This window comes from Gallinula chloropus (assembly GCF_964237585.1).
Source record: "Gallinula chloropus genome assembly, chromosome: 26".
Classification (NCBI taxonomy): Eukaryota; Metazoa; Chordata; class Aves; order Gruiformes; family Rallidae; genus Gallinula; species Gallinula chloropus.
The window spans coordinates 5,442,409-5,468,782 of NC_140111.1; the positions used below are offsets into that span (position 1 = coordinate 5,442,409).

Here is a 26,374-nt window from a genome sequence, read left to right on the forward strand (position 1 = left end):
AGCAAACAGCAGCGTGCCCGGAGCAGGCGGGCAGTGGGTAACACCAGGCTGCTTAGCAGGGAAATGCAAAGGACATGCTGAGCTGGTAACAGGCTGCTCAGTCTCTGCTGGCCTCCACATCAACACAGCTGAGAAGGGCACAAGACAAAGCTCTACCTAATTAACATACATGAATTTTAACTAGGAACCCATTCCCATATATTAGGAAGGAAGCCCTGGGCAGCTTCTGCCCCCCCCATGGCTTGCTAACGGCTTCTCCTGTAAGGTAAGGCAGCCCCCTAGGGATTCTTCATCCCATTTGTGCTGCTGCAAGGGCATGAACAGAGCCCTGGAACACCTCAGCAGGGCCTGAGGCTCAGGGCTGTGCCCCATCTCCCAAGTGAGAGTAGCCAAGATCCAGGCTGAGCATTTATGATGAGCCTGCCTGGTGACTGCTACTCCACCAAGCTGAAGCCTCAGTGCAGCAAGAACAACAGAAACCCTGTGTGGCACAGCCAGGCACCAGACAAAGTGTATTACCCACACTCAGACACCAAGAACCCTCAGCATCACTTTAAGGGGAGAAAGGGCTGGGCTGCAGCAGTGCTGTGGTGAGGGGAAGGCAGCCTGTTCCTGCCCTGGGCAAGGTTGGCTCTCAGCAGCACAGGAACCACTTGGTTCCCCCAAAGCAGCAAGTCCCTCTCCTAAAGGAGTCAGCTGGCACTTCATGGCCTAGAGAACAGGGAAGGGAGGGAATTTTGCCACTGCACTGCCTGGGAATGCAGCTGTCAAAGCTTCTGTACAGTAAAGCACTGCTCAGTGCACTGCCTGAACATGATGCCCAGAGTTCTGAGCTGGACAGGGGGTCAGAGCTGTGTCCAGCAGCTTCCTCCTGCAGCTGGAGCCATGGGAGGGGCTAGACACTGAACCACAGCAGAGCTGGGGTGTGCTGGAAGTCACCCCAGTGCAGCTGCACTGAGCAAAGCTCCTGTTAAGCTACAAAAGCAGAACAGTTTTAATTACAAACACCCTCTGGCAAAGCCTCAGGCAAACCCACAGCAAGCAGCACCTTGCTTCTGGCCCTTCCCTGGCCAGCAGCAGTACAAGCACAGCACACACACACACACTGAGGGAAGGGCAGCTTGCATCAGCCCCTGCACCACTCCAGCTCTTCAGTGAGGTTTGATTTTGCCTCTTGCCCTCAGGTAATGACTGTAAGAGGCACAGCACAGCTCTTCCCTCTGAGGGAAGTGCCAAGGGTACTCAGGGCACCCTGAATCACAGAGCTGGAGGGGTTGGAAGGGCCCTCCAGAGCTCATGGGGTCCAACCCCCTGCCAAAGCAGCTCCCCAGGACAGGTCACACAGGTCGGTGTCCAGACGGGGCTGGAATCTCTCCAGAGAAGGAGACTCCACACCCCCTGGGCAGCCTGTCCCAGGGCTCCCTCACCCTCACTGGGGAAAAGTTCTTCCCCAGATTGGTCTGGAACTCCCTGTGCTCCAACTTGTGGCCTGTGCTCCACTTGCAGCCAGGCTGGGAGACCTGGGCTTGTTCGGCCTGGAGAAGGCTCCAGGGGGACCTTACAGCCCCTTCCAGCCCCTGAGAGGTGCCTGTGAGGGAGCAGGGGGTGAACTGTTCCCAAGAGCATGGAGTGATGGGATGAGGGGGGATGGGTTTAAACTAGAAAAGGGGAGATTTAGGTTGGGTATTAGAGAAAAGTTCTTCACTCTGAGGGTGGTGAGACACTGGCACAGGATGCCCAGAGAGGTGATGGAGGCCCCATCCCTGGAGACATCCAAGGTCAGGCTTGGTGGGGCTCTGAGCGACCTGACCTAGTGAAGATGTCCCTGCTCACTGCAGGGTGGGACCAGATGGGCTCTGAAGGTCCCTTCCAACCCAACACATCCTGTGGTTCTATGATTTGTCACCTCATCCAGTAAGTCTCCACTCTGCCCCTTCTCCAGATATGTTTCCCTGCTGCCTCAGTGCAGACTGAGCCCTGTTACAAGAGCTGAACAGCTACAGCAAACACTTGCCAGAATAATTTTATTTCCTCTGAGCATTCCACTACCCATAAACACTCTTTCTGTAACTTCCCAGACAACCTAGCAGCATCCAAGCACCAAACAATTCTTTCAACTTGCCTACAATTTATATATATATATATTTTCAAACAGCTTTATGAAAGGCACTCTCTTTGTGCCCCAAAAGTACAAAATGATTTAGGAAGTTGAATTGCTCAGCAACAGAAACAAGCAACGTTTGCTCTTCCATAGAAAGCAATTTGTTCTCTTTGCAGGCAGGGACTGGTAGAGGCAGGGACTAGGAGAAGATCCTTCTAGGGCTTAACACAGGTACTGGGATCCTAAAGTGCATCTGGCTGTTACCTCCTCTTAAGTGCCACAGACTCTCAGGAATAGGACTGACACAAGGCTGGTACAGGCTTGTGGTCTGAAGGGTTGGTTTGTGTTGATAATCAAGGGTTGGCTGGTCAGGGGCTGCACTTGGGGATGATTTTCCTGGTCAGGACAAGCTGGTATATACACCAGGAGAGCCACTGGTACAGGTTTCAACACAACTACAACCCAGGGCCTCAGATTAACTGGGCTGACACGTTAGTCACAGAGTAACACTCCACTGTGCTGGTACACACCTTCACTCAGGGTATGTGTTTTTGCAAGACAGAAATGTGAAGGTTACTCAGGAGTGCAAGTACATTTTAATTCAAGCCCTGAGCCCAACCTTACTCTTAAATGACTGTCTCCAAGATGTCCTCAACTACATAAACAGGAGCTGTCTGCAACAGCAAATCATCACCATTTCTCTGAGAGGGCAGAGCCATACATTTTCTAATGCCTACAATTTATTTTACATTAATTTAAAGGCCTATTTGAAGTTGGAAATGTGAAGCTTTGAAGAACAGCAGGCAGTCCTGTCTCTGTACAGCAATGTGAAGTAGCATTATCAGTAATAAAAGTGTCATTGTTCTACTCTGAACAGGAAACACTGCACACACTTCATCTCTGCAAAACTGCCCTTAATCAGTCCTGAAAATAATTACCAAACAATCAGCATGGATGAGAATTCCTGAGCAATGGGAAAAGAACTGCAGAGCAGCCTCAGGACACAAGGTAAGCATCCAGCTCCTGGCACTCATAGCAAGCCACGCTGTCCAAGACCCACTCGCGAGTCACCATGGCAACGTTGCTCTTCTGCTGGATTGCTGTAGGACAAAGACACAGTGATAATGCTGTTATCAAGGAGGCAAAGCAAGCTGGAGGTGAGCTTGCTGATGTCTTTCAGATTAAGCTATTTGCTTTATCTTTGGACATTTTAAAGGTCTTGATAAAACCTTGGATTCTAACACCAGCGATGTGGCAGGACTGGGCCTTTTAACAGCACAGGTAAGGCTACAGCTCTAGAAAGAGCAGCTGTTTGACACAGGGTCAGGCAGGAAGCTTTGAGCACCACAGGATAAGCACTGAAAGCAGAGCACAGCCCTTGTTATCTTTTAATTTAGGATGCTGGTGACAGAGCCTCAGTTCCTGCCTGCTCAGGCTTACTGGGTGTGTGACAAGCAGCGAGTCTCATTAAGAGGGAAGCAACAGAAATTACTGAAGTGCTCCCAGACTGTTCTCCCTTTCAGGATCTTTATTTTCTCTTTTCCCTGGTGCTATGGAAACAGCTGCTGTTTCCACATCATCCTCTGCTCCATTTTCTCTGTTGCTGTTGAACACCACCATAGCCCAACCAGCTCCCATTCATCCTGTACCTCCCCCTGCCTCACTGAGAGGTAAGCTTCCCTGGAATATTTGCACCTCCAGAGTCTCAGGGTTTCTCTGGAGTGTTTGATTTTGGGGTGGGGAAGAGAATAAAAAGGGAAAAGCTGTATCAATTAGCACTCTATAGATAGATATTCCTTCCAGACCAAGAGAATCTTGTCCCACCTGAAGCTCTCTTGGATCTTACCAGCCCCCAAGGGCACATTTCCCCACTTTTTAGAAACTATCTCCAGTCAAAAAAGTGTCTGGAAAAAGTGTCTGGTTCTGATGATGTGCAGGACAACTGAGCCAAGGAGCAGATTTCCCCACCAGACTACCTTTCAAGACTCTATTGCTGATGCTTGAGATACTTTTGATTCTTTTATCCTTAGACTTTTCCTTCAAGACATACCTCTGTCTCCAGATGCAGTACAATTTTATTCAAATTCCTCTACAAACCTCTCTGAAATTTAACTATTAAAAGGACTGAGGTGGTAAAGACACTTAATATGTACCATAAACCACAACCAGTTTGTTGTTTTACCTCTATAATCTGTGTTTTCCATCCAAGCATCTGGCTGCACAACCACGACAGCAGTGGAGTTCTAGGATTAAAAGATGAGAAAATACAGCTGACACTGATACCTGTCATTCCATCACACTCCCCTCTGCAGAGAGAGGTCACTGGGCTGACTCTACTCCAGTGCATCCCTTCAGAGAGGGCTTTAGGTGGTAGGAGAGGAAGACAGACACTAGATGTTTCTGTGTTTTCTCTCCAGGGATGCTGTGACTAAGGCACTGAAGGCTTTTTGCACTGGGAAGTGAGGCCCACACTGGTTCCCAGTGATTAGCTGTCTATCTGGTTAGCCTGTCTTCTCATGCAGAGCAGACAGAGCCTGGAACACAACAACTGCTGCCAGGCAGTTTGGCATCGTTACTGTGTGCAGCTCTCACTAACATACCTGTAGGCATCAGTCTGACAGGCAGACAGAGGTGATGTCACCCTTCAACCTGTTGTATGTTACACCAGCTGCACACTGGTCACTACGCTGAGTGGAATGGTCATTAACACTTACTGTGCTGTGGGAGAAGAGATGAAGCTGCTTCACCACAGAGGCACCACACAGCTCCACCATCCATTCCAGGTGTTCTGAGGAAATCAGATCAACAGCCTGTCAGTCCAGCATTTCATATCATCACATTGAAACTGACACCGTTCCCCAAGCCCTCCTGTGTTTATATAAACTACCAGCATTTGAAAGACATGCAAACCTTGGTAGGGAATAAATCACAGAATCACAGGGGTTGGGAGGGAACTTGAGAGGTCATCTAGTCCAACCCCCTGCCAAAGCAGCTCCCTGGGACAGGTCACACAGGTCGGTGTCCAGACGGGGCTGGAATCTCTCCAGAGAAGGAGACTCCACACCCCCTGGGCAGCCTGTCCCAGGGCTCCCTCACCCTCACTGGGGAAAAGTTCTTCCCCATGTTGCTGTGGAACTCCCTGGGCTCCAACTTGAGGCCATTGCCCCTTGTCCTGTCCCCACAGACACTGAAAAGGGGCTGCCCATTTCCCCCTGCATCCCCTGCTTCAGATATTGATAAACATTCATAAGGTCCCCCCTCTGTCTTCTTCTCTCCAGGCTGAACAGCCCCAGCTCACTCAGCCTTTCCTCACAGGGGAGATGCTCCAGGCCCTTCAGCATCTCTGTCCCTCCTCTGGACTCTCTCCAGGAGATCCCTGTCTGTTTGATCCCAGGGAGCCCAGAACTGGACACAACACTCCAGGTGGGGCCTGACCAGGGCAGAGCAGAGGGGGAGGATCCCCTCCTGTCACCTGCTGCCCACACTCCTCCTGATGCCCCCAGGATCCCATTGTCTCTCTCAGCCCCCAGGGCACACTGCTGGCTCATGGCCACCCTGTCACCCACCAGCACCCCCAGGTCCTTCTCCACAGAGCTCCTCTCCTGCAGGTCTCCCCCAGCCTGTCCTGATTCCAGTGGTTATCCCTTCCCAGGTGCCAGACTCTCCACTTGCTTTTGTTGAACCTAATTTGGTTTCTTAGAAGTCCTGACAAGAAGGCAAGGGAGGAGAGCAAGTTGATGCTTCTCAGCAGGCTGGAAATCAAAAGGAGGAACATCAACTCTCCTCCCTTGCCCTCTTGTCAGGGCTAACCAAAACAAATCAGCCCCAAAAAAGCAACACACCACATGCCCAAAGCTCCAAGGGAACATCACTATTTCTTCTTATCCTAAGGATGTAAGTCATGAAATTAAACTTAAAAAAAACCCCTAGAAGCCAGACCTATGATTACCTCATTAAGAAAAGTAGCCAAAGTGTTTAATTTCTACCAATTTGTTGAATTGATGGTGAAGATAAGTAAGTCTCTCAAGTGTAAGAGCCATAATTGATGCTCCCTGCAGCAGGTGAGAGCGCTGCGTCGTCTGCAGTAATTACTGCAAATGTCAAGAGATGTAAGGATGTTCCACCCAGGCAAAAAATAAGTTATATAGGACAAATCAGAAAGTACCTGCTGAATGAGCCACAGAAATGGGGAGAGGGACAAATATTTTAAGTGGAAAAATGCTAGCTTGGAGTTTCCAGACACTCACTGTACTTTACCCCAGTTTAAACTAACGAAGCCATCGTGCCCAGCTCTTCCCTTGTATAGAAACTTCTGGCTTTGTTGTGTGTTTCACTTAACATCTGCTGCTAGAGAGAAGATTACACTGAGGATGTGTCAGACGTTAGAAAAACAGTATTTAAGAGCTGTTTACTAAAGAAAAAAATGCTCCAATACAAGTGTTCCATTGCACCTAAAGCAATTCCCAGGCACAGTGACATTAGTGCTTCTCCTTCATTGCTACAGAACCAGAGAGAAACTCAGTAAAAGGCCTGTTTTGGAACACAGCAAAATTGCCAGAGCAGTTCTCTGAAGACATTCAGATAGTAGAGAACATTGTTTCCATTCTACTTGGAGAAAGAACTGGGTGAAGTTCTTTACCTACACTGTATCTGTATCCAGTTCTGGGCTCCCTGGGATAAAACAGACAGGGATCTCCTGGAGAGAGTCCAGAGGAGGCTACCAAGGTGATTAAGGGCCTGGAGCATCTCCCCTGTGAGAAGAGGCTGAGTGAGCTGGGGCTGTTCAGCCTGGAGAGAAGAAGACTGAGGGGGGACCTTATGAATGTTTATCAATATCTGAAGGATGGGATGCAGGGGAAATGGGCAGCCCCTTGTCAGTGTCTGTGGGGACAGGACAAGGGGCAATGGCTGCAAGTTGGAGCACAGGGAGTTCCACAGCAACATGGGGAAGAACTTTTCCCCAGTGAGGGTGAGGGAGCCCTGGGACAGGCTGCCCAGGGGGTGTGGAGTCTCCTTCTCTGGAGAGATTCCAGCCCTGTCTGGACACTGACCTGTGTGACCTGTCCTGGGGAGCTGCTTTGGCAGGGAGTTGGACCCCATGGGCTCTGGGGGTCCCTTCCAATCCCTACAGCTCTGTGATCTCTCAGGTAGGGATTCTGAAAGTGTCAGAGTATCAGAGGTACAAGAGCATCCAAGAAGAGGTCAAATGTAAAACTATGGTGAACACACAATCCCCCTATAAATACCATTTGATGCTAAGAGTTAATTTAATTTCTCTACAAGACACACCTGTAGTCATACCAGTGAAAGGTCCAAAGCAACAGATCTCAAAGCCTTCAAAGATCTGAAAAACAAGGAACATGTTACCAGGGGATCTATGTATCTTTACAGGACTGTACTTCACATGCTGGTTTCACTACACTTCTAAGACTGGTTATCAAGCTGTTTCACAAAGCACATCTGAAGCTCTTTGCAACCTACAAAACAAAAGAACATCAAACCCCCCCCCAGCCCTGTGCTGTCCTGATGCTGTAAAGAGACAGTGTTCACTCTGAGCACAGCCAGTCACTCGAGCAGGTCTGTGCTGCTGCTGACAGAGCTCACTTCTCAGCTGTAAAAACTCTTAATTCCTCAACTCTATATTATATGGAAGAGCAGAGAAAGCAGAAGGAGTTCCAGATATTCAGCCAGCACAGTCACCTATCAGACAGCCACAGCAGGACATGATTTTGACCCCTGAGGTGCTCCTACCTGTTCAGCCAGGGACTGCCGAGCTCTCTTCGGGCCTTGGTGGTTCCTCCCGTTGACTACATCTCCTCTAACTTCAAACTCCTCCTGGGGCATAACATGAGCAATCACAAGTTAGAGCCTGAGAACACTTCCCTGGGTTGGAGTTCTGCATCAGGACAGGCAAAAAGCTGCCAGGTTTCTGAACTGGAAACCTGACAAGGAAGTGTGTGCAGCTGTTTAATTGAAAGGCTGTTCAAGAAGGATGTTGGAAGGCAACAAGCAAGTGTCTGCAGCATCAGACAATTTTTAAAGAAACAAAGTTATAGACAAACAATACAGTAACCTAGAAAATGGTATAAAAGAAGGGGCACACTCCAAGTCTATAATTAACTGGGCAGTAAAGCCTCACTTGATATAAATGAATTATCAGTACATAGCCTCCATCAGTAGGAACACATACAAGAAAATATGCTTGTAACCTCTTAAAAATAATAATAGGGTCCCAGTGTATCATCAATAACAATGAATACAAATAACCTGTGCAGGGCTTGTGGTCCTAGCATTTGGGAAAATTAGAACTCTGATTTTCAGAGCCAAATTTCCACATGCTAAATGCTTAGAGAATATCTGTGGCTACTAACAGGTCTGTCACTGGAACAGCATTGCTCCCACATTTGACATTTCACTCTTAAGATAAAAGACCCACCTCATCCAGTATCTTTCCTTCTCTAAAGGACTGAAGTATCCCTGAATAAAAAGATAAAAACAGAACAAATCATTTTACCCAGCAGAATTGTTACTGCCACTGCCAATAGCCTGACCTCACTGCCCTAAAACTCTGAAGGTTTTTGTACTTAGGGAAACAGAATGCAGCATGAGGCCTGAAAGAACTTTAAGTTTGTTTTACTTAGAAATAACTTCAATTTTGCACTAACTGCCACACATCTCAAAGAGCTGAATTAAGGGGGAGAGGTTTTTTGTCAGGGTGAGGAGCAGTCCAGTGTGGTTACTTGTAAAGCAGGAGAAATATTCAGAAGGCAAGCTTGATGTTTGCTGTTTGTTTGGGGGATGCTTTAAAGCATTTAGAAGAAACCACAAGTTATCAGGTGTCAGGACACAAAGAGATCCTTTTTTTAACTGGAACAGGTGAAGAGTACAGAGACCATTTAGCTCCAAACCAAGTTATACTTACACTGATAGCTAACTACCCATTTTCTTCCTGCAATACCCAGAAAGTACTTTAGGGTCCGTTCACACACCAACTCCTCATCTGCAGGGCAAAGAAGAGTAAGAGACCTTTCAGTTCTGGCATTAGTGAGGAAAAAAAACCAACCCCACCAAACCAAAGCAGCTCAAATTCTTTGTACCTAAAAGCAAAAGGGTATTTTGCCAAATGTAGCAACAAAATATCAAGACACTTAATAAAAAGGCTGTGGAATTCTAGTGTCCTGATTCTACCAAACTGAAGGGAACAGGCAGGAGGTAGTCACACCTACCACTTCTGACCCTGTTCTAGTTATTCTGTAAAGAGGGAAGACAGACATGAATACTGGCCAAGACAGGGAACACTTAACAGTAGGATTAAGTGCTTGATGTTGACAAAATTTTAGATAACTAGCCATTTAAGATCATCTACTCTACCAGAACAGGCAGCAGGCAGTTTATCTTGTGCATCTGTATGAAGACAGAACAATTTAATCATAAAAAAAGATTTAAGCATAAAAATTATGACAGAGAAGAAAATAATTAGTACCTTCTCTTCAAACTTATCCTAATTAATTACTCAACTGTCTGCTTGTTGGTTAGCCTAGAGTTAAAAGTTCTATATTGTGTATAAGTACAGGATTCCTTCTCACAGCTCCCAACAAACCTGTTTTCATGATGACATGGGTTGTTCCTTCAGTAATATGACTGGATAAAGTGCTCTGAGTTTTTCTTGCAAACTTCTGGACCAGCAACTGAAAAGCAGTTAAGAAAATAAATAGCTGGGAAAGCAGATTAAAAAACCCACCAACTGCAGTTTACAGGGGAATGACACAGTGAGTTACTTCACAGTCATGGTTTTATTTGTGCTGGCACACAGAATGTATGTTTCCTTAATGCCAGCACCATGGAACAGGCTAAAGAGCAGCTCTTGGTCAGCAGTTTATGAACCAAGAGCCATGTCCTTGTGGAAATGGATCATAAAAACAAGTTCATTAGCATTCAGAATGGATTAGTTACAGAAATCCTCAGCATGGATCAGAATTTGGACAAAGCACCATCTGAGAATGTTAAAGGAACCAACCAACCAGCCCCCTCCAAGCTGCAGGGCTCCAAAGTCCCCTTGCCTTGGAACAAGGTGCTTTTCCCCAGCAGGCAGCTGGAAAAGATCAGATCAAACCTCACTAAGCTTAACAGTGCTGGTTACAGGCAGCATTCTCCCTGCTTTTAGGAGTTCAATTGTTGCTGTATTACTGATCTGCAGTTCCTGTGTGATTGGTTGGTGCTGAGGACTCCAGTGGTAATTAGGAACAATTAACAAGGGATCTCCAGAACTACTCAGCTATACTTACATGCTCACTTTGATTCAGACCTGATGCCACGATTGACATTTCTCTCCTGTTTGTCACAGCTGGACCTGCAGCATTTTCTTTCTCAGCTGCACTGTGCAGGGTGGATACAGGCAAACACACACTTCTCTTTGATTTCCAGTCCTGAGTGTATCTTTTGTTGGCATTCTGAGCCACAACACAACTATTTGTGGCCTCTGTAGTTTGAGGGTTAAGAAGCCTTATGTAGGAGGAGGAGTTATTTCTACTCCTGGTCACATTTCCAGAGAGATTTGATAAGACAGATGCACTCTTCCGCCTGGTCCCAGATTTCTGCTCATCTGCATTTTCTGAGGGGAAAGAGAAATGACTCTTGAGAACAATTCCATCCTTCTTGTAGTCGCTTTACCTTTTAAATTTAAATGCTGCACTCACTTTCTCTCCTTATTTATTACTTCACCTTTGCTTCTATTGACACTTCTTCCCAATCTGTAGCTGAGGCACTAGAACACCCTGGAACTTTTAATAGCCTCTCTGTCATAGAACCATAGACCGGTCTGGGTTGGAAGGGACCCCAAGGATCACAGAGCTCAAACCCCCCTGCCACAGGCAGGGACACCAACCTCCAGGCCTGGAGCTACACAAGGGTGCCCAGGGCCCCAGCCAACCTGGCCTTGAACACCCCCAGGGATGGGGCACCCATCCCCTCTCTGGGCAGCCTGTTCCAGCCCCTCACCACTCTCTCTGCAAAGAACTTCCCCCTAATATCTCATCTAACCCTTCCCTCCTCCAGCTTCACTCCATCCCCCTTGTCCTGCCAGTCTCTGCCCTTTAACAAGCTGATTCCCCTCCTGTTCCTCTGCTCCCTTCAGAGACTGGAAGGCTGCAGTGAGGTTCCCCCACAGCCTTCTCTTCTCCAGGCTGAACCAGCCCAGCTCCCTCAGCCTCTCTCCGTAGGGGAGCTGCTCCAGCCCTCTGATCATCTCCGTGGCTCCTCTGACCCCTCTCCAACAGTCCCACATCTTCCTTGTGTTGGGCCCCAGCTCTGGACACAGGACTCCAGCTGGGGAGGGCAGAGCAGAGAGGGACAATCTCCTCCCTGTCCCTGCTGCCACCCCTCTGCTGATGGAGCCCAGGATCCCATCGTCCTTCCCAGCTGCAAGCGCTGACCAGCAGTTGCCAAGAAGTACCAACTTGCACACAAGGCAGGTAACTCCCACTACTGCTGAAGCACTGTCAGACCCCATCCTGCTGAGCAGCCATACAGCTGGGTTACCAAAGTAGTAACATCTTTTGAAGTTGACCAGAAATATGTAAGCTGAAATCCTTGATTTACAAGGAAAAGTTGTGTCTTGCTGGTATGTAAACACACACACACAGAGCAAGAATCAAACTATGCTGGATCCCTCAAAAACATTACCTCCTTCAAGCTGGCACTGGCTGTACTCTTGCCTGGCTTCCCACACAGGTGTTGTCTTTTCAGATGGAGCTTTGTTCTTTGGAACACTGTTGTACTGAAGGCCTTTCTCCAAATCTGGGGTCTTTAACAAAGAGGGTTTAGCAGATGGAAGCACTAATTCCGGAGACCTTAAGAGAGGGGAAATTGGTTTCAATACCTTCTTTACTCTTCTAAGTACCAGTACCATGCAGTAACAGCTACTGTTACTGAGCTACTGTAATTTATTTCAAGATTTTAAAATTTCTAACCTTATATTAAAAAAAAAAAACCCCAAACCCCCCAAACTATTTACCTTTCTTTTTCTATCTCTTTCATTTTACTGTTGAGAGAATCACTTGGTGTAACACAGAAATCACTGTCTGAAAAGCCATTTGCACTGCTGCACATGTGATTTTCCAACTTCCCTTCTGTGGTTGACTCTGCCCCTTTGAAAAAGAAAAACAATCCTTAAGCAAGCAAAATTAAAGCAACTCTTCTTCATTGTTTCTCCAGGTAAGAAGTCAAGTGTTCCCTTAATTCTCAATCCAGAGACACTTTGGAGAGCCAAGCATCCCAAACCAGAAATCTACCCAAAATAGTTATCTAAAGCACAGGCAGTGACTGCATTTTATTTCACAGAGGCATTTAAGTTGGGCGCCCGATGGAGCTGACTTAGTGGCTGGAATTCCCTTGTCCTGCACTTCAGGTGCTCTCCTGCTGACCTGTCACCTCCTCCAGGCTTGGTGGACTGAGGTTCCCCTCTCTTGGCACCCTTAGTTTAAAGCACTCTTCACCAGCTCAGCAAGCCTATGGCCAAAGATGTTGTTCTTCTGACAGACAGACCCCATCAGCCCCCAATTTTAAATTAACACTCTGGTTTGTGGCAGAGGGAGAAAATCATTAGTAATAGTCACACAGCTGCTTGCAAGGAAGCTGGGAGCTTCTATTTACTGCTCTACTACTGCTATTTACCTCGTTCTTGTCCCAGCTGTTCCATTCCAAGTGTTCCTTCACCACTGGAAGGTGGTGGTTTCCTAGGGACAGGTGTGAAATCAGAGTCTTGGCTCCCGTGCTGCTTTAGAACTGCTTCAAGAACAGCCATTTCCTTCTGAAGCTTTTTCAGGTTCTTCTGCATGGCATTCTTCTGCTGCAAAGGATTGCACTGACATTAGCAAACTCAGTTTTAAGTGGTAAGATTGGTTTATTTAACAAATGCTTGAAAATTAGAAAGGGCAGAATTCCTGCTTTTCCTGTGACAACCAAGATGGACACACTGTGTCAACAGCAAGAAACCCCCCAGCCCTCAAACAAGCAAAGCAGAGCATCAGAATCTTTTTGCCACCCACATTATTTCAAATTAGATAAATCAGAGTTTAATCAGCAGAAAAAGAACTTCTGTGTGCAGGTTTCTCTCAAGGTCCCTTTGCCCCAACTGCATCAGCCACTTAATATTGAGCCTCTGCACTTTCCACTGCTGCTGAAAGGCCATGAGACCATTAAAGGGGGTGAAATATTCCACCCCAGTCTTCCTTCTTTTCTCAAAAATTACAATACCTTCTATTAAAACCATCCCACCTTCACCTCCCAGTAAGAATTGCAGAGGGCTTCAAAGGATCCTTTTAAAAACTTAAACCCTTCACCCACCAGGATGAAGCTGTTTCCACAGCAACCAATGCTACATTTACAGCTCCAGCACTGTCACCATGTGGAACTTCCTTGTTACTGAATCGATTGAAAACCCTGAATGAAACCAAACCCCCACATCACGAACCCTCCTCCACCAATCTCTACTGCCACTGTTCTGTTCAGCCCAGGAATATCCTGGAATCTCTGTCAATGAAGAGGGAAACACCCTGCCAGCTGACCACATTTTGCACTGATGCAGTGGAGAACCAGCCACAAAGCACAAATCTTGGATTCCAATAAAACTCACAGGGTTGTTAATGCTGGGGAGAGAGATCTCCATAAGACCTACCTTGAAGTTCATGGGATGCTCTTTGGTGACTCTTATATTTACAGCAGTCTCATTTGGAGTGATTTGATTTACTCTTTACCCCCAGAAGGCAAGTCTCCATGCATTTAAATATCATGTCACACATCCAATCCTTACCACCAATCATTATAAATTGCTATCAGTGAAACTTTTAAACACAGGAAGCTGAGGTTTACCAGCACTGGTCAAGCATGGAGATTAATTAGATAGCATTTCTGACAATTAAGCACTGCAATCAATACAACCTAACAAAGTTATGGCCATTAGAATGTAATGTTACCACAGAAGGCAAAGTTGGATGAATAATGGCACAGAAACAGTTCTACAGAGCTTCATTAATTATGCTCTTGGAAGTAATCTAGCAACAAAAGGAATTATGATGACAGCAGTTTCCCACTCTGCTGACTTAATCTCTCACATGTACCTGCTGATATCCTAGAATGCAAATTACTTTTAGAACTGGGCACATGAACTCCCTTACCTGGGTGGTAAGGATTTCACCCTGAGAGAATGCTCCACATGTATCTTCTGCATTACTTGCTTCACTGTCATATCCAGATGCTTCACCTTGAGGAAGGTAAAAGAAAATCTTAGTTAAAGAAAAACAACAAACAAACATTATCCATAACCTCTTTTTAGCAAACTGTTAGTGATAAAGGGACGTGTTGCAAAGACACTTAAAGTGAGAAGCACAGGTCCACTTCAAACAAACATTTAAAAGAACACCATGGCACAAAGATGGCAAAGGAAACAAACCTCAAAGTGTTTGAATAGTGTTGAAAGAATCCCAGATATTTATGAAAGCCATGAAGAGGTCAAAATAAGCACTTAGGAATTCTATAGCCAGTTTCAAGAATCATTTCATCTGGGGAAGCAGCTCAGGTTAAGCTTCAGGGAATTTTGCTGATAGATACAAGGAGCACATAGCATTTCCCTCCCAAATTAATACTCCAGCAGCCTGGCTCAGGCCAGTCTCTAGTGCCCAATCTGTTAATTTATGCTCTGAACAAAGAATACTGGGAGAACTCAATTTTCTGGAAGGGGTTTTTGATTTTTTGATGCATTCCTTTAAAAGAGCAAGCACGACCTAAATCCAGAAGCAAGCTCCTATGCAACCCCCAAAAGCCCAGGTGCAATGACATTACAAACACAGCTGCACACATAGAGATCTTGGTTCATACCTAGGTTTGTTCCCATGTTTGGGTCTTCCAGGCATTCATTTGTGAAGTTAGCTTTGCTTCTCTTCAGCCCTCCAACAGAACTCTGAGAAGCTTCTTTGGTCCCATTTGCATTTCTTGCTTGTTTGGATGCATGAACTTGTAGTGAAGGTTCCTTCAGCTCTTGTGAACCCTCAACTGATTCATCAGACTGGGAAGAAAACAAGTTGACAGAGCATTCTGACTCCTGGCTTGGTGAAACATGCCTACTACTCAGGGCAGCTTCAGACCTCTTCTGCATGTTGTTGTCGTTGTGGCTTCCATCATGAGGCAACGTGATGGGACTCACTGAAGACTCCACCCCAGATGTCACTGGTTTATCCACCTGCAGTGGGGTTCTTACTGATGTGCCAAATATTAATGCCCCAAAAGATGGGAAATCTTCCTCCTCACTAGATTCTTCACTTGAAGACTGCAGTTTCTGTGCCTTTCTTCGAGATCTCTTAATTCCTTGTGATCTTTGCTTAGCACTAACATTTTTATGGTGTGGTTCCTTTACTAGGGTGCTGGCACTTCTTTTCACAAACACAGCAGATGTGTCTCTCCTGTGAGTGTCAGAGAAGCTGGTGTCCTCTTCAGCATCATCATCAGAGCACAGTAAGCCTTCCCCTGTTTCAGACAAACCTGTGGAGTCACTGTTCTCTTGAAGAGGTTCTTTCAGAGGCTCTGTAACTAAACATTCTGGCATCCCTATGCTGGCAGTCTGGGTTGCCTGTTCTTCATTCCCCTTTACTTGTTTTCTTTCTCTCTTGCTCATTGAGTTGGACTGGAAGTGTCGTTTGCCATCAACAGCTCTGGCATTTCCTGCTTGATTGCTTTCTGAGCTGAAACATGCTTCACCAACTGCATTTAAATCAGCTCTCAGGAGAACATGCTCTTCTGTACCACTGTCATCACTGTGGCTTCTGTTGCTTTCAGTTGGGCTCTGTCTCAACTCATTGCCCATGTCAGGTGACACTGGCTTCTCATTTCCCTGCTCTCCATTTCGCAGCCTGTTTTTGTCTTCAGTCCCAGCAGCTCCCATGTGTATTGGTGTCAGACTCCCTTGATTTGCAACCCCTGAAGCATCTCTCTGATGTTTCCCTGTGTGCATACGTTCAGCAGTGCCAACAAAGGAACTCACAGGACTTACACAAGCTGATTCACACATCTCAAGCTTCTCTTTCTCACAAACCCTACTCAAGCTTTCAGCAGCTCTTTTCTCTTCCTGCAAGTTCTCTGGCTTTAAATACCTGCTATTCTTATTTTCCACCTGATCAGCACATGATACCTTTAAAGTCTTAGAAGCAGCATCTTCTGCTGCACACACCTTCATGGAGGTAGGATAAAGGCTGAACGACAGGCGCTTGGAATGCCTGAAGATATTGCGCAGATACTGCGTGTCCACCTCACTGTCTTCAGCTTCCTTGGTCAGTTCTGAACCATTTTTAGCCACTGGCAGCTTTTCAGTTTGGAAGTCCCTTGGAACATTTTGTGTGTCATGTCCACCACCCTGGGGAGCAGCAGTACATGCTTCAGGCATCTCTTCAGTCAGGTGGGAGGCAGTTTGCACAACAGTCACTGAAGATGACTGCAGGAGAAGAGGGCTACCTAGTATTGCACCTTCTTGAGAACCTGAATCAGGTGCAAAGGAACTACAGCTGGAATGCTGGCGTGAAGTTGTAGGATTGTGGAGACCTTTTCTAGGTTCTGCAGTGTCAGATGAACCCTTGAGACCAGTCGGTGTTTCCTTTGGTTCAAGGCCACCACCCTGTAGATCAGCCAGTGGCTTGCAGCTCAGCGCACTCTGGGGCTCACACAGGTCTTTGCCTGCAGAAACATGAACTAACACATTCCTCTGGACTCCAGAGACAGACCCTCCATGCTCACTCTCATTCCTTTTCACTCCCTTAGTTACTCCTCCTTTTCCTCTTTCTTTTGCCAGTTCTTCTGACAGTAGCTGAAGCCGCCGGCTGCGCCTGACCTGACCCTGCTCGCAGACACCTCCCTTCGGTTCTCCGCTGCTGGGATAGCTGTCAATCTGTGGCTCAGCTCCCTCAGGGGAAACAGAGTTTCTATCCACTAACTGCAGAGCACACATGGTTCTAGTGGAAGTCCTGCATCTTTTTGCTGCAGAACCTCTTTTTTTAGTGCTTCTCTGATCCCAGTTGCTCAGCTCCAGCTCCCCATCACCATGCTTGCCAGTCACCTTCTCAGCAGGTGTTTTCTGTATCGATCCTCTTCCTTCCTCGTGTTCTGTTAGTGTATTCTGCTCTCTGTCCCCAGAAAGGTGACCCTCTTTAACAGCAGCACTTTCGTCACATCTCTTTTCAGCATCTCCAAGGCCCCAGTTAACACTGGTTGGGGGACCAGTAGATGGGGGCCCATCTACCTCTGGATCCTTCTTCTTGATGAAGTCCTCAGGCTGCAGGACACGGGCAGTCTTCCTTTTTCTTTTCCGTCCACTGTGGCTGGAGTTATTTAAGCTCTTATCAGCAGTCACCTCTTCCTTTTCTGTGATGGGTATAGTGTCTCTCAAGGTAACATGGGGGTTTGATTTCCTCTCTCTCTTGTATGTTTTCCCAAATATTTTATCTTTGATGTTATCTGCTTCTTGTTTTGACCATATTTTGTTTCCTTGAACTTCTGCAATTTCCATGGACTCTATCATAGGATCAGTCTTTTGTGAAATGGAGGAATCTTTGTCTGATAAACATGCATCTCCTTCACCTGAAGCATCACTTGTTCCAGCAGAATCATCCTGGGAAGAATTGGAAGACAGAATCTTGTTGCTTTTTGAAAACCATTCATTGACTTTCTGAATGCTTCGCTTCAGCCTCTTCCTAGAGACCAGATTCGGGGTAGCACAGGGAGGTGTATCTGTCTTAAGCAGTTTCTCCAGAGGAAGCTCTTTTTCACACAAAGAATCCTCCTCAGGTTCATACACTTCCTCAGCTTCCTCATTTTGTACAACAGTATCTACTCCTTTGCTTTTATTCACCCTGTTCTCTGAGCTGTCATTCAGGTCAAACTCTTCGCGTTTGCTTTCGCACTGAGCTTGCTCTGCGTCCGCTTCTTCTGTGTCATTAAAGAAAGGTGTGTCCCCATTCCTTAAGGGACTGGCACTACCTCTTCTCTCACACTGCTCTGCAAGTAGGTCCACAGGGAGCACATCTGAAGGAGAACTCTGGGATTCAGTCACATTCCCTTGGCCAGGTTGGGCACATTCAGTGATGCTCCGAGTGCTTCTCTTGCTCAAGCCTTCCCTTGAGAGATCACTTTGCCCTGAAGATTTATAGGCATTAGAAATTATTAAACCCTATTTTGCACCCACAAGAAAAAGCTTAAGAGCTGCTTTGTTTTAAAAGAACTGGTTTTATTTCCCCCAAGCCCACGTGGCACAAATCTTCCTCTAGAGAAGGGGAAAAAGATGAAATTGCATATGACATCCTACATCCAGCTTCTTACAGGAATTACCAGACAGTGCTCCCAACTTGTATTATAGAATCATAGGGGTTGGAAGGGCCCTCCAGAGCTCATCTAGTCCAACCCCCTGCCAAAGCAGCTCCCCAGCTCATATTGCACAGGTTGGTGTCCAGACGGGGCTGGAATCTCTCCAGAGAAGGAGACTCCACACCCCCTGGGCAGCCTGTCCCAGGGCTCCCTCACCCTCACTGGGGAAAAGTTCTTCCCCATGTTGGTGTGGAACTCCCTGTGCTCTAACTTGAGGCCATCGCCCCTTTTCCTGTCCCCACAGACACTGAAAAGGGGCTGCCCATTTCCCTCTGCATCCCTTCCTTCAGATATTGATAAACATTCCTAAGGTCCCCCCTTAGTCTTCTTTTCTCCAGGCTGAGAAGCCCCAGCTCACTGGGGAGAATGATGTGGGTGATGTAGAATTGACTATGTTTTGCACTTTGACCAAGTTACTTTTCCCCCTTCTGTTCCCATACACAATTATCCACATTTTAAGCATCTATTCTACAAGTATGGGCTTGTATTACATTATCCCTGGCTGTAGGCATCAACACAACAGCAATATACAAGACTGAAAATAAATTATTTCAAAAAATGCAATAAAAACATTAACTTGTGGTCTTTCTTTCAAGCTGTTTTGTCACCAAAATAAAACACACCTGTGACCTTTGGTTGAATTATTTCCTTAGCCCCCAGTTTGTCAGACTGTTTATTGCACGAAGATTCATTCCACTTCTCAGCCTTCTTGGGTTCTTCTAGCTTTTTGAGAGATGAAATGGGAAGCACTTCTTTGTCTTCCAGCCTGTTGGGAAGGGAAATCTAATTTCATTACATTGAAAACCACAGTAGACATGAAGTGATCCTTTTTCCTCTCTGAAATGGTTTTGGAGAAGTCAGGCTGTACATCTGACACTCACCAAAACTAGACCCCTTCAGAGTTTCAGGCCATCTCTTTAAAAGATCCCCTCCCACACTCCTGATAAGTGTAGCACATTCATTTTTTCTCTTGAAGATCTAATGTCTGTGGAAGCCATAAAACATTTAGAAAACAGCTGTAGACCATGTTATATGACAAACTGATGGAGGTCAGCTATCCATTCTACCCTGCTGTCCTTGAAGTTGAAAATCACTTGTCAGCTTGAAGAATTCCATCAGTTTTATACTAAGAAACTGAAATACAGGAACAAGAATACTGAACTATTGTCTTTAGTAATATGAATTCTGTAATCACCTTTACTTACCTAGTGGTGCTTGGCTGTTTAAAAAGCTCTTCAGATGAATCGGTGCCTAAAAAACAAATCAGCTGTTACTCTGGTTGGCAAATCCTCTCTCCCTGAATCATTTCAGACTCAGTTTTTGGTATCACAGAAGCACATGTGCTTAATTCTTTCCAGAGGTAGATGCTTTCAACTTTTATCAGGTGAAATTGAGTTCAGTTGTGTGGTATTTTGCCTAATTACAATGATTTTTGTGTCTAAATATCTACATGCCTCCAGCATTAAAATCTGTTTCAATACAGAGACTGGTAACAGTGAGCTACTAAGAGTTAATTAGCTAAGAGTTAGTTTCTGATTTCTAAACTTAGACATGAAAGCTGCTTGTATTTACAATTTTGAACTGGAAGTCAACTCTCTCCCATCCTTTGCCTGATCTTGGCAGAAGCAGTAAGGAAAAAGAGAGGCCACAAACACGATCTGTTAAAAGGAGGAATTCCTTTCTTGAAGGAACAGGGAGAAAATAAACTCTGCACAGCAGCTATCTTGTTTCTTGCAGCAGTCAGCACCAGATTAAAAAATGTTCTGAAAAGCTGGGAGAGGCAGAAATTTTCTGAATTAGATTTCATCCTCATATCTGGTTATTAACCAGAGCCTCCAGCATTGATGACAAGGCTTAAAACTCTTTAGAAAGCAGCAGTTATTAGTTTAAATACACTGTAACTTTTTTAATCTGTAAGCATCTTCTCTGTATCTTGTACAGAGCCTTTAATGGTTTACTACAGCAGTGTTATTTTCTACAACATAAGATACATAAAACCTCCTTTTATTTCCCAACTTCCAATTGCCCATCATTTGTCCCTTTGGGTGCTAAGCAGAAATTAGTTGAACTTCACCACTTTTAATTACTTTGCAAGCAATGCAAAGAAATTAAATGGCCCAATTAGTGTGGACCTACAGCAGAACTTACCCAGCTCTATGTAAACCCCTTTCTCAGAATCCCTTTTCTGGGGTTTGTTTCGCCGGGAGCACCTTCTGAGCCTGGTACCTGGAGGCTGTGGATCCACATCCACTTCCTGCAGACAGGAGAACAGGAAGGAATGGTTATTTACAGCTGTAGGCCACTTCCAACCAAGAACCTGCCAGTATTTAAACTACAGCAGGTGGGGCTGATACATGCCATGTAAGTGTTTAAATTGGCAGTATTTTAACATATTGATATGGGAAATCAATAGGGGAATCAGCTTGTTAAAGGGCAGAGACTGGCAGGACAAGGGGGATGGAGTGAAGCTGGAGGAGGGAAGGGTGAGAGGAGATATTGGGGGGAAGTTCTTTGCAGAGAGAGTGGTGAGGGGCTGGAACAGGCTGCCCAGAGAGGGGGTGGGTGCCCCATCCCTGGGGGTGTTCAAGGCCAGGTTGGATGGGGCCCTGGGCAGCCTTGTGTAGCTCCAGGCTTGGAGGTTGATGTCCCTGCCTGTGGCAGGGGGTTGGAGCTCTGTGATCCTTGGGGTCCCTTCCAACCCAGACCAGTCTATGATACTATGATATCAGTAGTGGAATGTGCTACTAGAAACAATTATCATGCATTTACTAGCTCAAATCATTAGAGTTTTCTTTCACTTAACACTCTATTCGGCATTGAGCAGATGAGACAAGAAACAGTGTATCATGAACAAACTCAGACACACAACAAGCACCCGAGTTGGTTAATATCTTCAGAGTTCTTAGGACATACTCATAGCCTTATTGCTAGAAATAGTAGAAGTTAGGCAGCTTCATTAAACAAGCAGCAGAGAAAAGCTTGCAATCCCAGTTTCAGTAACAGAATATATTATGGCAAGGTTAGTGTTGAGTTCTGGTCTTTTCAAAGTGCTTTAGGAAGAGAAAAGTCTTTAGAAATCCTTGTCTGGAATAACACTCAGGTCAGGCAGTAAGCTGAAGGCAAACCAAACTCTCCCATTCCATCACTTTATGCAGATGTATGTACACACACTCAAGAAAACCCCCACTAAACAATTCAGAAACTGGGGAAAAAAATTTACCAAGGTGCAGTTTTCTTGTTCATTTTCTCTAGTGCTTTTTCTCCTGTTTCTGAAGCCCTTACTTTGGATGACAGAGTTTTCTTTACAGGAGAGCTCAGGAGCGGGGGCTTCCGTGGATGGTTTTGGGAAGTGGTAACTGCTTAAAACTGAAAAATAGGAAAAAAAGGAGGGAAATATGTTTTCTTACACTGAGCATGACAAATAAATATTACCTATTAATAAAATAGCCTTGCACAGAACTAGCAAGATACAACGAAAATAGTTATCAAAGGAAGAAATCCAATTGAGTTATTGATTGTTCATGAGCACTCTTCAAGTATTAAAGAAAATCTCTACCTTGGTGACTAAATTTTGCCAATTAATTGTGGGTTATATGGATAACCTGGGAAGAACAGGGTGTGATGCTAATGGTTTCAGAAAGACTGAACAAGTTAGAAAGAATGAAAACAAAATAATTTGGTTTATTGCACAATATACTAAGTAAATAACCCCCCAAACCAAATCCCCACCTGTCCCAGGAACAAGCCTGTATCTGACTTGACCCTTTACTGAGTACACAAAGGGGTAACTTTGGATTCCAGAAGGACACAGCTGAATGGGACAAGTTAACACACCCTGATTCAGGGTCTGAGACTAAGTGAAAGCTGCAATGTTGGGTGTAATTCTAAGGCAGGACTGTGCCACACAGTTTATGTAAAATAAAGATTGTCTGATACACATTCAGCCACGTTTCAGGAACTGAAAGTAAGTTTGGTTGGAGCCAAGTGCACAATAAAACCCCTTTAAACTGTTCAAGAGCTTATTGTGAGAAAACTGTAGGAACTTAATGGAACTTTAACATCCAAGAGCAAGCTTCTGATGATCCTTCCCATGCTGAGTGCTGTATAGTAAATGAGATACCCCAGGAGTAACTGATAATGTCAAAACCTTATTTAAAAGGAAAAAAAAAAAAGGTGTGTGGAGGGTATACATTCACACCACTTACACTTCACTCCAGTGTCAAGCTCAAATGCATGGATAGTTTCCAACAGTCCTTCAATCAGCTGCTTAAATCTGGAGTTTTCTTTCAGGCTCCTGAAATGACACCACCACGTCAGTTGTTTCAAGACAAACAGATGGGACAACTACTCACAGATCTCCCAGAATTCAGGCTCAACAGAAAAACTAAGAACTCCAAAGTGGGAGACAATGAGAAACTGTTGCCAAGGAACAAGGAATTCCCCCCCAAACAACCATTACTAGGTAAAATGAAATACATTTTGCATTTCCCTCAGGTTTAGCACAGAGAATCAAGTTGTAGTGACTCAACAGTAGCACCATCTATACTTGATAGCACAAACGTGCTAGGAATGGTGTCTCCACCTGTGGTCACTTGAAAGAAGTTTATACTGAGGTAAGGCAGTGGAGCCCCCCCTTTAGAGACTGAAAGTTTACTGAATAATGGCTTTTTAAACTTTTATTTCAGTCCTCTGCTAAGCCATTTGAAAAGACCACGAGTAACTTCTCCTTGGAGTTCCAACTTCTCCTCAAGTCCACTTGTAAAGATGCATTACCTCTTGGTGACTTCAGTCTTACACAGAGGACACTCTGTCACCCCTCTTTTCTTTTTGCTGAGAAGTTTCAACATGCAGAACCTTGGAAAAGAAGAATAATCACAACAGTAACAACAGGAAGAATTTAATTTTCTTTAAAACCAAGCCCAGGCATGCACCACTTGGGAGAAATCCTTCATTACCAAGCTGAATACCTGTATTCTTACTCTGGTGTTATGATGAGCTAATCAATCCCCTTTGACACAACTGTGAGGCTGACGTTATTTCTAACTCAGAATTTATTTCTCCCCTAAAATAGCTACATATCAAGCAACTGAAGAACAGTTATTTATCACCAAAGGAAAGATCATAGAATCACAGGAGGGACCTCCAGAGCTCATGGGGTCCAACCCCCTGCCAAAGCAGCTCCCTAGGACAGGTCACACAGGTCGGTGTCCAGACGGGGCTGGAATCTCTCCAGAGATGGAGACTCCACACCCCCTGGGCAGCCTGTCCCAGGGCTCCCTCACCCTCACTGGGGAAAAGTTCTTCCCCATGTTGCTGTGGAACTCCCTGTGCTCCAACTTGCAGCCATTGCCCCTTGTCCTGTCCCCACAGACACTGAAAAGGGGCTGCCCATTTCCCCCTGCATCCCACCCTTCAGATATTGATAAACATTCATAAGGTCCCCCCTTAGTCTTCTTCTCTCCAGGCTGAACAGCCCCAGCTCACTCAGCCTTTCCTCACAGGGGAGATGCTCCAGCCCCTTCAGCATCTCTGTCCCTCCTCTGGACTCTCTCCAGGAGATCCCTGTCTGTTTGATCCCAGGGAGCCCAGAACTGGACACAACACTCCAGGTGGGGCCTGAGCAGGGCAGAGCAGAGGGGGAGGATCCCCTCCTGTGACCTGCTGCCCACACTCCTCCTGATGCCCCCAGGATCCCATTGTCTCTCTCAGCCCCCAGGGCACACTGCTGGCTCATGGCCACCCTGTCACCCACCAGGACCCCCAGGTCCTTCTCCACAGAGCTCCTCTCCAGCAGGTCACCCCCAGCCTGTCCTGATTCCAGCGGTTATTCCTTCCCAGGTGCCAGACTCTCCACTTGCTTTTGCTGAACCCCATCTGGTCTCTCCCTGCCCAGCTCTCCAGCCTGTCCAGGTCTCTCTGGATGGCAGTGCAGTGTCCTGTGTGTCAGCCACTCCTCCCAGCTTGGGATCAGGGGCAAGAAGGGTACATGGAGAACAGGAAGAGGCTGACTGAGCACTGCAGTGACACCTTTGCAAACCCACCTGCAGAAGACATGATCACACTTTGTTGAAACCGGTTCTTTTAGTGTATCCAAGCTGCAAAAAGGAAGGAAAAACAAGGACACAGAAGTTACACAGAAAATAGGGGCAGCAAAATAAGATCCAGAAGTACAGTCACTTTCCTAAACTAAAAAGCAAATACTTAAAAGTCTTGGTGGGGAAGAGGAGGACACATTTGATAGTTGTTGTTTTGAGAACCAGCTACAGTAACAAATCCTGTCATTAGGTGAGATACAGACAAGTAGATAATCTATCTAATGGCTCCTCATGCTCTGCCTCTAGGACAAACACAGCATTTTCTGGAAATGCCAGTTCAAGAGTGCAGGAAACATGCTGGTAGAACCCTTTCTCAACACTGACCTCCTGTGACAAGAGCAGAGGGTGATGTAGTTCTACTGGATTCAAGAGCCTACCAGACTCTTGCTGTGTTTGTGTAAGCCAAACACACAGGTGTGTCACCAAAAATGACTATTTAAGTTCCTCCTTCTTTCCTCCTCCCCCCCCATTTTCTGTTCTAAACCCATTCCTGCTTAGCACAGTGTGAAAATTAACATATAACTTCTGAAAAGCTCAAACCAACTGCTCAACTCACCTTAAAGTACAATCTACCTTGAACACATAGTGAAAACAAAATAAACATTTAAAAACTTGTGCTCTATTTTAGGCTTGTATTGTTACAAGCCCAGTCACCCAAGAGTCTCACAGACTGTTTATGTACATAAGGAAGCCTCTCTGTGACTGCAGTCCTGCCTACAACCTAGGAGTCTCTTAAGTAGTTTATATCATGAAGTTTATATAATGATTCCACAACAAAACTTGGACAAAACCAGACAAAACAAACATGCTGCTATTATTACAGAACAGTCCAACTAAAGCATATGGAAAAATATACACCAAGAACCAAAAGCAGCCTCAGTAGTTTGTCTACATTGCATTATTCACTCCTAAATCTTGCCATAATAGAAAGAGCTTTATGCCTTAATGACATATATGGAAGTGAAGCATGACAGGTTCAACCTCACCACATTCACAGCCTTCTGCCCAGACAATAGCTCTCAACAGAACTGCTGGGTGCATTAAAACCCTGGCTCTGAACTGCCACTCACACCCCCTGCTAGCTAAGCCAAGGTGATCTCGAACAAACAAATTAAACCCGACTTAATTACAGCAGACTTACTAGAACCTAAGAGCAAAACACGGGTTCTGCCTTGCATTTCCTCAACTGAGCCTCACCAAACATCCCCAATGCTTAGCCTTAGAATGCCAATCCTTTTTCTTCCTGACCACCCACAGAACTGCCAAAGCCCTCGAAAAGAAAGGAGGGGAAAAACAAGAGGCTCGTTAACGGCACTAAAGCAGAGCTCCCATTGCTCTCCTGGCATACCATATCGGGCACTCCAAGCTCTTCTGCATAGCCGAGAGCACGTTTTGCACATCTCCAACGGCCAGCACCGAGGAGTCCATCCTTCACACCCAACAGCACCTGCGAGGGGGGGAGGGAAAACCAATACAAACCAGTCAGCTCTGGGAGGCACAAACGCGGCCCGTGGCCGTGCTTCCTCCCGGGCTGTTTGCCCACAACGCGCTTCGTGCCTGTTTCTTTCTCCACCGCTCCACAGCGCCGGTGGAGCTGGGAGAGCGAACGCCGGCGGTAAAACCCCCTCAGGGCCCTCGCAGTCCAAGGGGAGAACCGGGGGTGGGGGGTGGGGGGGGTTACAGAGGCGACGAAGCGGGAAAGGAGCCTCGGGGGTGGGGGGGGAAGGACTCACTGGGGATGGGGGTGGGGGAGAGGGACCCGCGGCGGGGGGGGGGG

At 46.0% G+C, this 26,374-nt stretch overlaps 1 protein-coding gene across 1 annotated transcript; it reads right to left on the bottom strand.

Annotated features, from left to right (window-relative positions):
• Positions 1-2,844: 2,844 nt before the first annotated feature.
• Positions 2,845-26,025, bottom strand: BRCA1 (BRCA1 DNA repair associated; the record flags this gene model as incomplete). The annotated part of the gene is made up of 22 exons (XM_084275426.1): positions 2,845-3,201; positions 4,284-4,344; positions 4,816-4,889; positions 7,391-7,445; positions 7,853-7,936; positions 8,538-8,578; positions 9,024-9,101; positions 9,702-9,789; positions 10,387-10,712; positions 11,783-11,949; positions 12,114-12,246; positions 12,773-12,947; positions 14,275-14,360; positions 14,975-18,274; positions 19,126-19,268; positions 19,708-19,753; positions 20,651-20,756; positions 21,723-21,868; positions 22,708-22,796; positions 23,276-23,356; positions 24,544-24,597; positions 25,946-26,025. The coding sequence occupies 22 exons, from the start codon at positions 26,023-26,025 to the stop codon at positions 3,098-3,100; spliced, it is 5,517 nt and encodes a 1,838-aa protein (XP_084131552.1). The 3' UTR covers positions 2,845-3,097.
• Positions 26,026-26,374: the final 349 nt, after the last annotated feature.